Source organism: Suncus etruscus, chromosome 1 (assembly GCF_024139225.1).
Source record: "Suncus etruscus isolate mSunEtr1 chromosome 1, mSunEtr1.pri.cur, whole genome shotgun sequence".
Lineage (NCBI taxonomy): Eukaryota > Metazoa > Chordata > Mammalia > Eulipotyphla > Soricidae > Suncus > Suncus etruscus.
The window spans coordinates 96,334,142-96,348,007 of NC_064848.1; the positions used below are offsets into that span (position 1 = coordinate 96,334,142).

Genomic DNA, 13,866 nt, shown 5'->3' on the forward strand with positions numbered 1-13,866 from the left:
CTAAATTTCTTTTGCTGTACCATTTTTTTTGTTTTGAGGTTGAGTTTTTTGTTTGTTTGGTTTTGGTTTTGGTTTTTGGACCACACCCGGTGACGCTCAGGGGTTACTCCTGGCTATGCACTCAGAAATCGCTCTTGGCTTGGGGGACCATAAGGGACACGGGGGGGGGGGGATCAGTCCATCCTAGGTCAGCCACATGCAAGGCCAACAACCTACGCCTGTGCCACCACTCCGGCTCCCTTTTTTTTTTATGGGGGGGGTTGGTTTTGGGCTGCTGCTCGCGGAGCTCAGGGATTGGTTACTCCTGGCTCTGTGCTCAGAAATCACTCCTGGCAGGCTCGGGGGTACCATATGAAATTCCAGGGATTGAACCCCATTCTCGATTGTCGTCCTGCAAGGCAAATGCCTTACCACCATGCTATCGCTCCAGCCCACAGCTGTACTTTTGTTAAGTCTTTTCTTTTTTCCCCAAGTTTGGCATAAAATAGTGAAGTCTTGGCTAATTTAAAGACAATGTTACAGGCGAGAGTGATAGCAAAGCAGGTAGGGCATTTGCCTTGCACGCAGTCAACCTGGATTGGATCCCCAGCATCCTCTCTAGCTTCCCAACACAGCCAAGAGTGATTTCTGAGCGCAAAGCCAAGAGTAACCCTGAGTGCTGAGGGGTGGCCCCAAAACCGAGAGAGAGAGAGAAAGAGAGAGAGAGAGAGAGAGAGAGAGAGAGAGAGAGAGAGAGAGAGAGAGAGAGAGAGAGAGAGAGAGAGAGAGAGAGAGAGAGAATGACCTTGCGTGGCCCTAAAAAGACAAAGTGACCTAGCATTGATAAATTAGGTCAGATAAAACTCTCTCACACTGGGTCATAGTGACAGTGCAGCAAGTGGGGCATTTGCCTTACACCTGGCTCGCCCAGGTTTTATCACTGGCATCTCAGTCTCCAGAGCAGCAGTACCACCAGAAATAATTCCTGAGTACAGAGCCAAGTAACCCCCTTGCATTGTTGGATGTGGTTTAACAACAAAAAGAGGAAAAAGTAGTCTACTGAGGTGCTGGAGAACTAATACTGTGGGTAGGACATTTGCCTTGTACCTAGCCCACCCAGGTTTCATTACTGGCATCCCATGTGGTCCTCAGAGCACCTCTGGGAGTGATCCCTTAACACAGAGCCTGGAGCATCAAGGGTATGCTCCCAAACAAAAACACACACTAGCAAAAACTTGCTCACACTGCTTTCATAAACTGCTTTGAAGAAGCAATAAATACAACTTTTTGTGGAAAAGAATAGCAAGCAGACATACATATCTCACATATGTTCTTGGATTTTTGCCTTCAGCATTGCCAGCAGAGTATAAAAGGGAACTGGTGAGACTGTACAATAGTTAGGGCATTTGCTGCACATGGTTGGGCAGGTTTGATTCCTGGCCCCCTACATGGTCCCCTAAGCACTTTCAGGAGTGATGCTGGGGCACACACAGCTGGGTGTGACCCCTAAACAAAATGAAAGATCTGTTTACAAGGAAGAAATGCAAAGAAAATAATCCTGAAGGCCAGATGAACTGGTTATCTCAAGGCTCTGTTCTATTATTGAGAAACCTACCTCCTGTATTTTTAAAAAAGAGATAAGAGGGGCTGGAGAGATAGCATGGAGGTAAGGCGTTTGCCTTTCATGCAAGAGGTCATCGGTTCGAATCCCAGCGTCCCATATGGTCCCCCGTGCCTGCCAGGAGCAATTTCTGAGCATGGAGCCAGGAGTAACCCCTGAGCACTGCCGGGTGTGACCCAAAAAACACAAAAAAAAAAAAAAAAAAAAAAAAAAAGAGATAAGAGAAGTTTCTAACCCTTCTTTCTACCTTTGTAAATATTCTAAAATAAAAAAAACAGCAAGAAGGAATGAGTATGGTACTTGTGTTCTGCATTCCTTGTTCCCTAATGTACAGTAAGACTTTCTTTCATGCAGAAATACTCATGTGCCAGAATTTGCCTCCTTTCTTCCTTATTTTCCTCCCTCCCTTGTTTTCTTCCTCCCCTCCTTCCTTCCCTCTTTCTTTCCTTCCTCCCCTCCTTTTTTCCTTTCTTCCTCCCTCCTTTCTTCCCTCTTTCTTTCCTTCCTTTCCTCTTTCTTCCCTTTCTTCTTTCCTTCCCTCCTTCCCTCCTTCCTTCTTTCCTTCCTTCCTCCCTCCCTCCCTTTTTTCCTCCCTTCCTCCCTTCCTTCCTTCCTTCCTTTCTTCCTTCCTTCCTTCCTCCCTTCCTCCCTCCCTTCCTTCCTCCCTTCCTCCCTCCCTCCCTCCCTCCCTCCCTCCCTCCCTTCCTTCCTTCCTTCCTTCCTTCCTTCCTTCCTTCCTTCCTTCCTTCCTTCCTTCCTTCCTTCCTTCCTTCCTTCCTTCCTTCCTTCCTTCCTTTCTTCTTTCCCTCCCTCCCTCTCTCCCTCCCTCCCTCCCTCTTTCCTCTCTTTCTGCTTAGAACTTACTCCTGGGATCACTCAGGGATCATTCCTGGCAGGGCTCAGAGGACCATATGCAGTGCTGGGAATCAACCCCCACCTAGCTGCTTGCAATGCTAGTGCCCACGGTATGATGGCTCCTGCTCTAGTATTCAACTTTATTATTATTATTATTATTATTATTATTATTATTATTATTATTATTTGGTTTTGGGGCCACACTTGGTGACGTTCAGGGATTACTACTGGATATGAGCTCAGAAATCACTCCGGGCTTTGGGGGGACCATATGGGATGTCCGGGGATCTAACCGCAGTCTGTTCTAGATTAACTCATGCAAGGCAAATGCCCTACTGCCTGCACCACTGCTCTGGCCCCTAATATTCAACTTTCTTTTTTGTTTTGTTTTTGTTTTTGGGTCACATCTGTCAGCACTCAGGGGTTACTTCTGGGTCTATGCTCAGATATCGCTCCTGGCAGGCTTAGGGGACCATGTGGAATGCTGGGATTTGAACCACCATCCTGCATGCAAGGCAAATGCCTTACCTCCATGCTATCTCTCCAGCCCAATATTCAACTTTCTTTTTTTGGAGGGGGGTTTGGGTCACACTCGGCAGTGCTCAGGGGTCACTCCTGGCTCTATGCTCAGAAATCGCCCCTGGCAGGCACAGGGGACCATATGAGATGCTGGGATTCCAACCACCGTCTTTCTGCATGCAAGGCAAATGCCTTACCTCCATGCTATCTCTCTGGCCCCATCAATATTCAACTTTCTGATGAAGCTTTCTACAGCAGACCAACATTAGACTTCAACACTTCACTTCCCGAATCTTTTCTTAAATAATAGTTTTATTTTTAATGTATTTAAGGTGTTTTAGTCCCTCACTCTGATAGAATTCTGTTCATCTTTTAAGACCTTGTTCAAATGAGACTTTCTATATGAAGAAACTTGATCCACATGCATTGCTCTCTAACAATACTAATAGCTCTCAGAATGATATGTACTCAGGGGGCCAGAACAATAGTACAGTGGGTAGGAAGTTTGCTTTGCATGTGTCCAACCACATATGATCTCTGGAATCCCATATGGTCTCCTGAGCTGCCAGGAGTGATTCCTGAGCACAGAGCCACTGTGAATCACTGGGTGTGGCCAAAAACAAACAAATATAATATGTATTCTTTTAAAATTATCTAAGAGAGGGCCAGAGCAATAGCACAGTGGTAGGACGTTTGCCTTGCACTCAGCCAAATTCAGAAGGGATAGTGGTTCAAATCCCAGCATCCATATGGGCCCCCATGGTGATTTTTGAGCACAGAGCCAGGAGTAACCCCTGAGCACTGCTGAGTGTAACCCCCTCCCCCCCCCCAAACAAAACAAAAAAAAAAACATTATCTAAGAGAGTATTATCTACCTTCACAAAACTGGAGCTACTCAAAATCAAGAATTTTGGTAGTGTGTGTGTATGTCTGTGTGTTTGTGTCTTTTATTACTTAACTAATATATATATCTTATTATTTATCTCACACGTAAAGTGATGTTTTTTTTTTTTTTTTGGTTTTGGGCCACACCCGGTGATGCTCAGGAGTTACTCCTGGCTATGCACTCAGAAGTTGCTCCTGGCTTGGGGGACCATATGGGACGCCGGGGGATCGAACCGCAGTCCGTCCTAGGCTAGCGCAGGCAAGGCAGGCACCTTACCTCTAGCGCCACCACCCGGCCCCTGTTTTTTTTTTTTACCTTATTTTTGTCTTTAGTTTTGGGTCAGACCTGGCAGCGCTCAGGGGTTTCTCCTGGCTCAAAGCTCAGAAATCACTCCTGGCAGGCTTGGGGGATCATATGGGATGCTGGGATTCGAACCACAGTCCTTCTGCATGCAAGGCAAATGCACTACTTCCATGCTATCTCTCTGGCCCCTACATTTACCTTATTTTTATAACCAGACACAAACCACATTAAGGCAATATTATCTTTTTTTGGGGGGTCCACACCCAGCAGCACTCAGGAGTTACTCCTGGCTCTATGCTCAGAAATCGCACCTGGTAGGCTCAGGGGACCATATGGGATGCTGGATTCCAACCATCGACCTTTCACATGCAAGGCCAATGCTTTACCTCCAGGCTATCTCTCCACCCCCTGGCAATATTATCTTTAGCTTAAAGCACTGTGCCTATCGCTGTTCCAGTTGTACTGCAGGGTCTTATAAATATATCTTGGATTTTTGTTTTTTTGCTCAGCGGTTACTCCTGGCTCTACACTCAGGGATCAGTCGTAGTAGGCTTGGAGAACCATATGAGATGTTGAAGATCAAACCTAGGTCTGCCTCAAGCAAGGCATTTATCCACTGCACTATCACTCCAGGCCCCTCATAAATATTTTTAAATCAATTGCCACCATTTCACTCCTACGTACCAACATTCTTATACTTTTCATATAATTCTATACATAGTAATGCCAAATTAGTTGTGAGACTCTTTTCCTCTTTTATTTACTTTTTTATTTTAGTTTTTGGGCCACAACCAGAATGGTGCTCAGGGGTTACTCCTGGCTCTGCATCAGAAGTTACTGCTGGCAGGCTCAGGGGACCATATGGGATGCTGGGGATCAAACTTAGGTTGTGCAAGGCAAACAATGCCCTACCTCTGTGCTAGCATTCCAGCCTGAATCTTTTCTTCTGCTTTTTCTTTCCCCTCTCTATTCTTGTTATGTTTTCACTATAGTAAGAACCAATTCAAAATAACTCAAAACAATTCAAAAGAATTGTTATAAATTTATAGATTTAAAATTCAGAGTTTTCCTTAAGAAATCCATTATTAACTTCCAGTAGAACATCAAAATAAACATTAGTAAGCTTCAGTGATATTAATAATAGTTTCTATTCTCTGAAAAAGGAGTTATCTTTCATTTGCACAGTGAGTTAATAGGGATGCTGGAAGGGAATGGTTCTATTCTATTATGATCTTTCCTCAGATCTCTTTCTCTCACACACACAGACACACAGATACACACACACACACACACACACACTTACACACACACACACTTACACACACAAACCACAGGCTAGTTTCAGATGGAGAATTCATTTTTAATTAATTTGAAAATATGTCAGTTCTTTGTCTTGAGAGTTTTTCTTCCTAGAACAAACAAAAAATAATGTATAGTTCATTATAAAACATGTAGTTTTATATCATGTGTTCAGAGAAGCACTTCTCATTTTCCCCTGGAGATAGATGTCATTAAAATACAAGTAGAGGGGCCAGAATGATAGCACTGTGGTAGGGCATTTTGCCTTGCACGTAGCTGACCTGGGATGCAACTGGATTTGATTCCCGGCATCCCATATGGTCCCCTGAGCCTGCCAGGAGCGATTTCTGAGCACAGAGCACAAAGTAACCCCTGAGCACTGGGTGTGGCCCAAAAAACAGTCAATTAATCAATAAACTGCTTTAAAAAATAAAATAGGGGCTGGAGAGATAGCATGGAGGTAAGGCATTTGCCTTGCATGCAGAAGGTCGGTGGTTCTAATCCTGGCATCCCATATGGTCCCCCGAACCTGCCAGGAGCAATTTCTGAGCATAGAACCAGGAGTAACCCTGAGCGCTGCCAGGTGTGATGCAAAAAACAAACAAACAAATAAAAACAAATAAAATAAAATAAATTTGGAAGTGGTCAGGGACACTTAAAGTTCAAGTGTAAGTCCTGATAAAAGTGTAAGCAATCTGCTGGGCTTGAGGGCAGTTTTCTGGTGATTTCTGCAAGTACCCAACTTTCTTCTAGTCCAATGCTTGCTATCAGTTTGAGAAGCCATGAGATTGAAACAGTACCTTCCTCCTAAAGGCTCACACTAAATTCTTGACCTTAAGCATTGGTCTCACTCTTGAATTTATCTTACTTTGGCAGAAAGTCACTATTCCTCACTCAATAACTTCAGCTTTGAAACCAAACAGCCTATCAGTAACACCTTTAAATCATAGCCTGCTGGTTGCTTTCGAAATGAGGCATGGGCTACATCTGGAAAGGACCTGGCACTGTCAGAAAATAAAGATTCCTGTGTTTCTTATAGAATAACAAATATGGCTTGTTTGGCCCCCACCCCACCTCCTAGTTTGATTTTTTTCCTTGAGAGTTTGTCTCAGAGTGCTTTGTGAAACCTGTGTTCTGTGATAACATTTTTTTTTTGTTTGTTTTTGGGCCACACCCGGTAACGCTCAGGGGTTACTCCTGGCTATGCGCTCAGAAGTCGCTCCTGGCTTGGGGGACCATATGGGACGCTGGGGGATCGAACCGCAGTCCGTCTCCTAGGCTAGCGCAGGTAAGGCAGGCACCTTACCTCCAGCGCCACCGCCCGGCCCCCTGTGATAACATTTTAATGGACTGCTAACATCCCAAATCTCCCAAATCTCTTAGTCTGTCCTTCAGTCTCCACCTTCCCACTACCTTCATTCCATCTTGGCAAGTTAGGGTTTTAACTAGAACTTCTTTACTAATTGTGGTTAATGGTTCCACCCAAATTTAGTAATAATTTTCTACTAAATAACCTCTGGTGCCTTATTATAGTATGCAGCTAGATTCTGAGCTCAAGTGTCCTTCAAGAATAAAGTCATACATACTTCGTTGGGCGAAGAGGCCCTGACTTAAATGGGAGGCATTCTTCCTTACCTTATTGGGCCTATAATTAGGGAGAACCTATTGTGTGGGTTCTATGAGAAACAAAAACTTCCAGCTGCAAAAGTTAGAATCGCATCCTTCATCTGGCAGAGCCCAGACCGTCCTGGCTGCCTGGCTCACACTTCAGCTCAATCAATTCAGTTCAGAGGGAAGAAGGAATAAAGGGAGGGATGCATTTTAAAAAATCTGGCAAATGCTCAGTTTTACTCCTGGGCACTTCTGAGAGGAGAATTAGGAGAGAAAAAAAAAGCCTTATTATTGTTATTATTATTATTATTTTTGTGAGTTCAGGTTCTAAATTGTGTTTACCTATCACTTAAAAAAAATAAAGTGTGGGCCCGGAGAGATAGCACAGCGGCGTTTGCCTTGAAAGCAGCCGATCCAGGACCAAAGGTGGTTGATTCGAATCCAGGTGTCCCATATGGTCCCCCGTGCCTGCCAGGAGCTATTTCTGAGCAGACAGTCAGGAGTAACCCCTGAGCACCGCTGGGTGTAGCCCAAAAACCAAAAAAAAAAAAAAAAAAAAAAAAAAAAGTGTAAGCAAAATAAAATGTCTGGAGTGTTGCCTGGACCAAATTGAGTGGGTGCAAATTGTATGTCTGCACAGGGAGGTGAGAAGACCATCCTCGGAAGAGGAAATTGTTAAATAAGATCTCTGGGCAGTCCATGCCTCAGCCACCTGGCCTTTTTTATAATGGATAAAAGACCTGCATTAGGAAAATTGACTTTTTAAAATAAAAACCATGTATGTCCAAATTGATCTAGAGAGACATTAAGATAAGCATTAAGATCACTAGCCTTGGGGCCCGGAGAGATAGCACAGCGGTGTTTGCCTTGCAAGCAGCCCATCCAGGACCAAAGGTGGTTGGTTTGAATCCTGGTGTCCCATATGGTCCCCTGTGCCTGCCAGGAGCTATTTCTGAGCAGACAATCAGGAGTAACCCCTGAGCACCGCTGGGTGTGGCCCAAAAACAAAAAAAAAAAAAAAAAAAAAAAAGATCACTAGCCTTCATTGGAAGGTTTATCGTTCTATTCGCATAGCCTAGAAACAATCTGTGCAAAGGATTCCTCTGGTGTTGTGGTGGCTGATCTTCTGGGTGGAGACAGACAGAATCACTGGTAAACAAAAATGCTGGAATTCCGTTGATGAATTTTCATTTGAAAGTTCTAAATTTGAGAAATAAAGATCATTAAAAATCAAAATAAAATTGATTAAATAAATAACTAAAATACAAGTAGAAAGGCTGGAGCAAGAGTTCAGCGGGTAGGTCGTTGGCCTTGCCCGCAGTTGACATCCCATGGCCCCACCAGGAGTGATTCCGGACAGCAGAGCCAGGGAACAAGCCCTGGCGCTGGCCCCAAACAAAACAAAAGAAAAGTACAACCAGAGGCAATTCCTCAGGAGCTTGAGGCAGGTGAGCCCGAGAGCCCACAGGGCCCGCAGCATCCTCCTCCCTCCCTCAGGCTCCCCTCCGAGGCCCGCCCCCTCCGAGGCCCCGCCCTCAGGCCTGGTCCCGCCTCGCCAGCGCGCTCTGACGTCAGCTGACACCCGGAAGCCGGAGACGCGGCGAGGAGCCGCGGGAGGGGGAGCGGGAGGCGGCGCGGCTCGTGCAGCGCTTCGCCGACGGACGGACGGACGCCCGAAGGCCGCTCGCAGCTCGGCGTCCTCCCTCGCCCACTCGCCCGTCCCCCCTCCCTCCCTCCACCTAGGCGCGGCCGCCCATGGAGCAGAAGGCCGAGCGCGAAGGCGAGGGCGCCCCGCGGGGCCCGGTGCTGCACATCGTGGTGGTGGGCTTCCACCACAAGAAGGGCTGCCAGGTGAGGAGAGGGGCTCCGCGCGCGCGGACCGTCGGGGCTGGGAGGCGCGGCCGAGTGTGGAGGAGCCGGAGCCGGAGCCGGGACGGACCCTCCGGGGCTTCCTCGCCACGACGCGAGTTCTCGGCGACGCTGCTCCCGCGGGCCGGAACCCGGATGCCGCAGCTCGGCCGCTCGGAGCCTCCGCACGCGGCGCCGTGGGAAAAGCCGCTTCCTTTGTTTACCCGGAGCCGAGGCCGGGAGGTGCGCGCGTGGTCTCCGCCCCCGCCCAGCTCGGGTCGCTGAGGCCTGCGCTCGCCGAGCCCCTTGGCCTTCCTTGGAGGGAATGAATTTACCGGAAAGCATGGTAGAAACAGCCCCATGCTATTCATTTTGCCATTTTATTTCTGCAAGGAAACAAACCAGAAAGCGAATGCGCCCCCACCCCCGTACAGGTCCTCCTTGGAAGGCAATGATGTCATTCTTATGTCTGTGCTGGGGAAGAATATACGGAAGGACTTTTTTCTTTTACTAATTTTATTTGATTTCATTGTTTTACATACTGATTTCTGCCACTAGGTGATGTAGCCCTTACGTTCTTTGCATTTTCGCAGAAAATGTCACATCTTAGAAGAAGGACACAAGTTTCAGTTCCCCTTGGGGGATGCCGAGAGAAAAGTGGTGCAGGGAATGAAGGAGAAGATACCCCTAAAAATTACTTAACTTGGAAAGAGCCACGTGTTCTTGGCCCTCGGGTTAAGAAGAAAGTCATTTTTGAAAAGCGTAGGATCCAAAGAGGAAGTGGCATTATTCAGTGCGTTTTATATTTTTATTTTTAATTACAGATGGCTGCAGTAGAATGTACGTGGTTTTAAAAGTGGCCATAATTGGGGCCGGAGAGATAGCATGGAGGTCGGGTGTTTGCGTTGCATGCAGAAGGACGATGGTTCGAATCCCGGCACTCCTTATGCTCCCCGAACCTACCAGGAGCGATTTCAGAGCATAGAGCCAGAAGTAACCCCTGAACGCTGCCGGGTGTGACCCCAAAACAAAAACAAACAAAAGTGGCCATAATTTAGAGAAAAGACGGTAGATATTTGAAACTGCCAGGGGATGCAACGCTGTGTACCATTAGACTTTTACTACTTTAAAACGAAACATCTTTGGTTTTATTCTTTATAGCTTGACTTTTGGATAGGGCTGAAGTAACAGACTTGGAGGGAATAAGATGATCTTACTGAGGTCACCGTGAAACAGTTAGTTTTACAGTTAGACTTCGAATTGCTCTGGCACTGTTTGTGTTCATTCTGCTGGGCCCGGTTGCATTTAGTCTTCTGGGAAGAGTAAGTGGGAGCCTAGGTTAGAGCATGCTGAATGGAATTTTTGAAGAGAATAAAAAAAAGGAATATTAAGAGAAGACAAAAACTTAACTTTTGTTCTGAGCTAAGATCGAGTACTATTATTCACCTATTGTTGTTTTACTATTCTATATACACATATATATTTAATAATTTGTATTTTGAGCCATTTATGGTTGGCTGGGGAATCAAACCTGGGACTCCCACATGCAAAATGGGATTTGTGCCCTATGAGCCAGCTCCCTTACCCAGCTTATTAATCTATTTTATTGACAGATGTGATATTACTTTTATTTCCAAAGAGGAAGAAGTACTAACTTTTAAAAGCACATGACACAGGGCCATAGTGATAGTGCAGTGTGTAGGACTCATAGGCCTTGCTTGCAGCCAACCCAAGTTGTATCGCCAACTGCATGTGATCCCCCCAACCTCATCAGAAGTGATCCCTGAGTTCAGAAGCAGGAGTAAGCCTTAAGCAGTGGTGGGTGTAGCACCCCCAAAATAAATAACAACACAAAAGTACATCACACTGCTTAGAAAAGAAAACTGGAAAGATTCTAAGATGAAAGAACTTTAGGTTCCAGTAGTACCCTGTATACTATGCCATGTCTTGGCATTCCTCTGGCTTTGGATTGCAAAGCACAGGAAAATGCAAACTGCTTGTGTGAAATGAATCCTATATTATGAGTTCACAGTCAGCTTCATACAGTTCCCATGACCTATAGCATGTTTAAATTGTTTAATTTCTTGTACTTCATTCCCCTTTACCAGTTTTTTTGGGAGGGTTTGTTATTTTTTTGCCACCCTAGGAGTCCCAGCTCCTTTGAAGCAGTTACTCCTGGCTAAGCTCAAGTCACCAGACAGTGTGTGCTTGGAACCCAGGTCTCCTGCTTGCCAAACAAGTGCTCAGCCTTTTGCCCTATCTGTCTGGCCCCATACTAGATTTTGGTATTAAATCATCTATTCCAGCTTTTCTAGTTTAGTAAACTAAATTCCAGGAAGGTCAGGTGACTTAAACATACTTACATACCTAGTTTGGCATGATCATAGAAAACCAGAGTGGGATAATAAAGCAGTAGAAAACAATCTATTCACAAGAGCTGTTGAAGTACAGGGAAAGAGATTTCTATATCGAATTGGACTTAATCCTAAGTTCAATAAGGAAAAGTAAGAATTCATAGCTGAGAAAAAAGATAGAAGAGAGCAACCTTAAAGAAAGTTGCTAGTTCAACCGACCTCATAGAGTAGTCACTAAAATTGGACTATTTTAAAGCCCCAAGGTGAGGGTGAGTTAAGAACAGAATCCAGAAGTGCAGGAGTCAAACTTGGTTTGGTAGCAACCTGTGGTCAACACTACTACTAACCAGATGACCCTCTTTTTTGTTGTTTATTTGATTTTGGTCCATACTTGGTGAGCTCAGGAATTATTCCTGGCTCTGCACTCAGGAATTGCACTTGGCGGTGCTCAGGGGATCTTATGGGGTGCCAGGGATCAAACCTGGGTCAGCCACATGCAAACCAAATTCCCTACCTCCTCTGTCCCCATGATAGCCCTCATTTTTTATTACATCCCATGTTTGTTTGTTTTTTATTTTCACAAGCCTTTTAGTCAGTTAGTTCTGGGGCTACGCCGGGCAGTGCTCAGGAGTTACTCCTGGTTCTGCATTCAGAAATTGTTCCTGGCAGGCTTGGGGGGACCATATGGGATGCTGGGAATCGAAACTGATCCGGTCTGTTCTGCATTGGCCTCATGCAAGGCAAATGCTCTACCACTGTGCTATCTCTCGGGCCCCTACTACATCTATCTTAATAGGACTTTTAGATCGCAGGTTCTTAGTAGGTATAATTACGTATCTTATTTACTTACATTTTTGTTGGACAGTTTTTATTTGGAACGGAGGGAGAGGATAAGAAAGAGAATAACAAGCCCCAGAGAGAACCAGTACGCATCTGAGTGTAAAAGTATGAAAGCATGAAAGTATACATCTCAAGATGGAAGATGTGGGCACCATAAGAACACATATACCTCATACTTTATATTTTTTAATCTATCTGGTGTTTTGTAGAGGGGGGAATATTTTTTTTATGTAGAGCTTAACTCAGGGGCCCCCTCACACACACACACACACACACACACACACACACACCTCATACTTTATACTTTATATTTTTTAATCTACCTGGTGTTTTGTAGAGGGGGGGATATTTTTTTTCATGTAGAGCTTAACTCGGGCGCACGCACGCACACACATGCCTTTTAGTCCCCCCCTCTACAAACACACACACCCCAGGACACACACACACACACACACCCAGGCCTGTTATGAGAAACCTGTCACACACGAGAAACCCACACACACACACACACACACACGCGCACACACACACACACACACACACACACACACACGAGAAACACACAGGCCTGTTATGAGAAACCTACACACACATACACACACAGGCCTGTTATTGGAAACCTGTCACACACACACATGAGAAACCTACACACACACACACACACACACACACACACACACACACACACACACACACACACACACACACACACACACACCAGGCCTGTTATGAGAAACCTGTCTGTTGCTCATAATGTTTTCTTGTTTGGAAGTGGAAGGAGGCCTGTTATGAGAAACCTGTCACACACACACACACACACACACACACACACACACACACACCAGGCCTGTTATGAGAAACCTGTCTGTTGCTTGTAATGTTTTCTTGTTTGGAAGTGGAAGGAGTTTGGGTTTTGGGTTGGAGACCATATCTGGCAGTGCAGCAGTGCTGGCTTCTCTCTCTTTACTTGGATCTGGGCCTTTGGGGCCAGAGCACACAGAGGGTAGGACACTTACTTTGCAGGCAGTGTGCCTGGGTTCAATCCCTGGCATTCCATATATTCTCCTGAGCCCACCAGGCATGATCCCTGAGCACAGAGCTAGGAATAACCCTGAGTGTGGCCTCCAAGCAAAAAAGAACATGGGCCTCCTGAAAATAAATGCATGAGTATACTCTGCCCACTGAACTATTTCTCCAACCCCAGAGGCTTGTGTTTTTGTTTGTTTTATTTTGGGGCCACACCCAACGGGGCTTGGGGATTATTTTTGGCTCTGTGTTCTGGGGTTACTCCTGGAAAGTTCAGGTGATTATATGGGATCCAGGGATCGGGTCTGCTGCTTGCAGGGCAAATGCCCTCTCCACTATACTATTGTTCTGTCCTCAGAGGCTTGTTTTCTTAGTGATATACTGATAACAAATAGCAGCTTTAAAGAATTACACTTTCCTTTTTTGTATTGTAGCAGAAAATAGAAAAGTCTCAATTTTTCAAATCAAACTTGGAAATGTTTTAACAAGTCAGAATGCATAGTAAAAATTAAAATGTGACTTCTAGATTAACCTTTTGGATATTCTGTAGCTTTTACAAATATCAAATGTTTATAATTTATTTTTGGTTTTTCAGGCCACACCGTTTGATGCTCAGGGGTTACTCCTGGCTAAGCACTCAGAAATTGCCCCTGCCTTGGAGGACCATATGGGACGCTGGGGGATCTAACCAAGGTCCTTCCTTGGCTAGCGCTTGCAAGGCAGAC

The 13,866-nt window shown here is 45.4% G+C and overlaps 1 protein-coding gene across 1 annotated transcript in view; it reads left to right on the forward strand.

Annotated features, from left to right (window-relative positions):
• Positions 1 to 8,799: 8,799 nt before the first annotated feature.
• Positions 8,800 to 13,866, forward strand: part of AVL9 (AVL9 cell migration associated) — a 77,733-nt gene continuing 72,666 nt past the window's right edge. Inside the window, exon 1 of the mRNA XM_049768956.1 lies at positions 8,800 to 8,924. Coding sequence (XP_049624913.1) covers positions 8,829 to 8,924 — 96 coding nt within the window. The 5' untranslated portion in view covers positions 8,800 to 8,828. The remainder of the gene's footprint in view (positions 8,925 to 13,866) is intronic.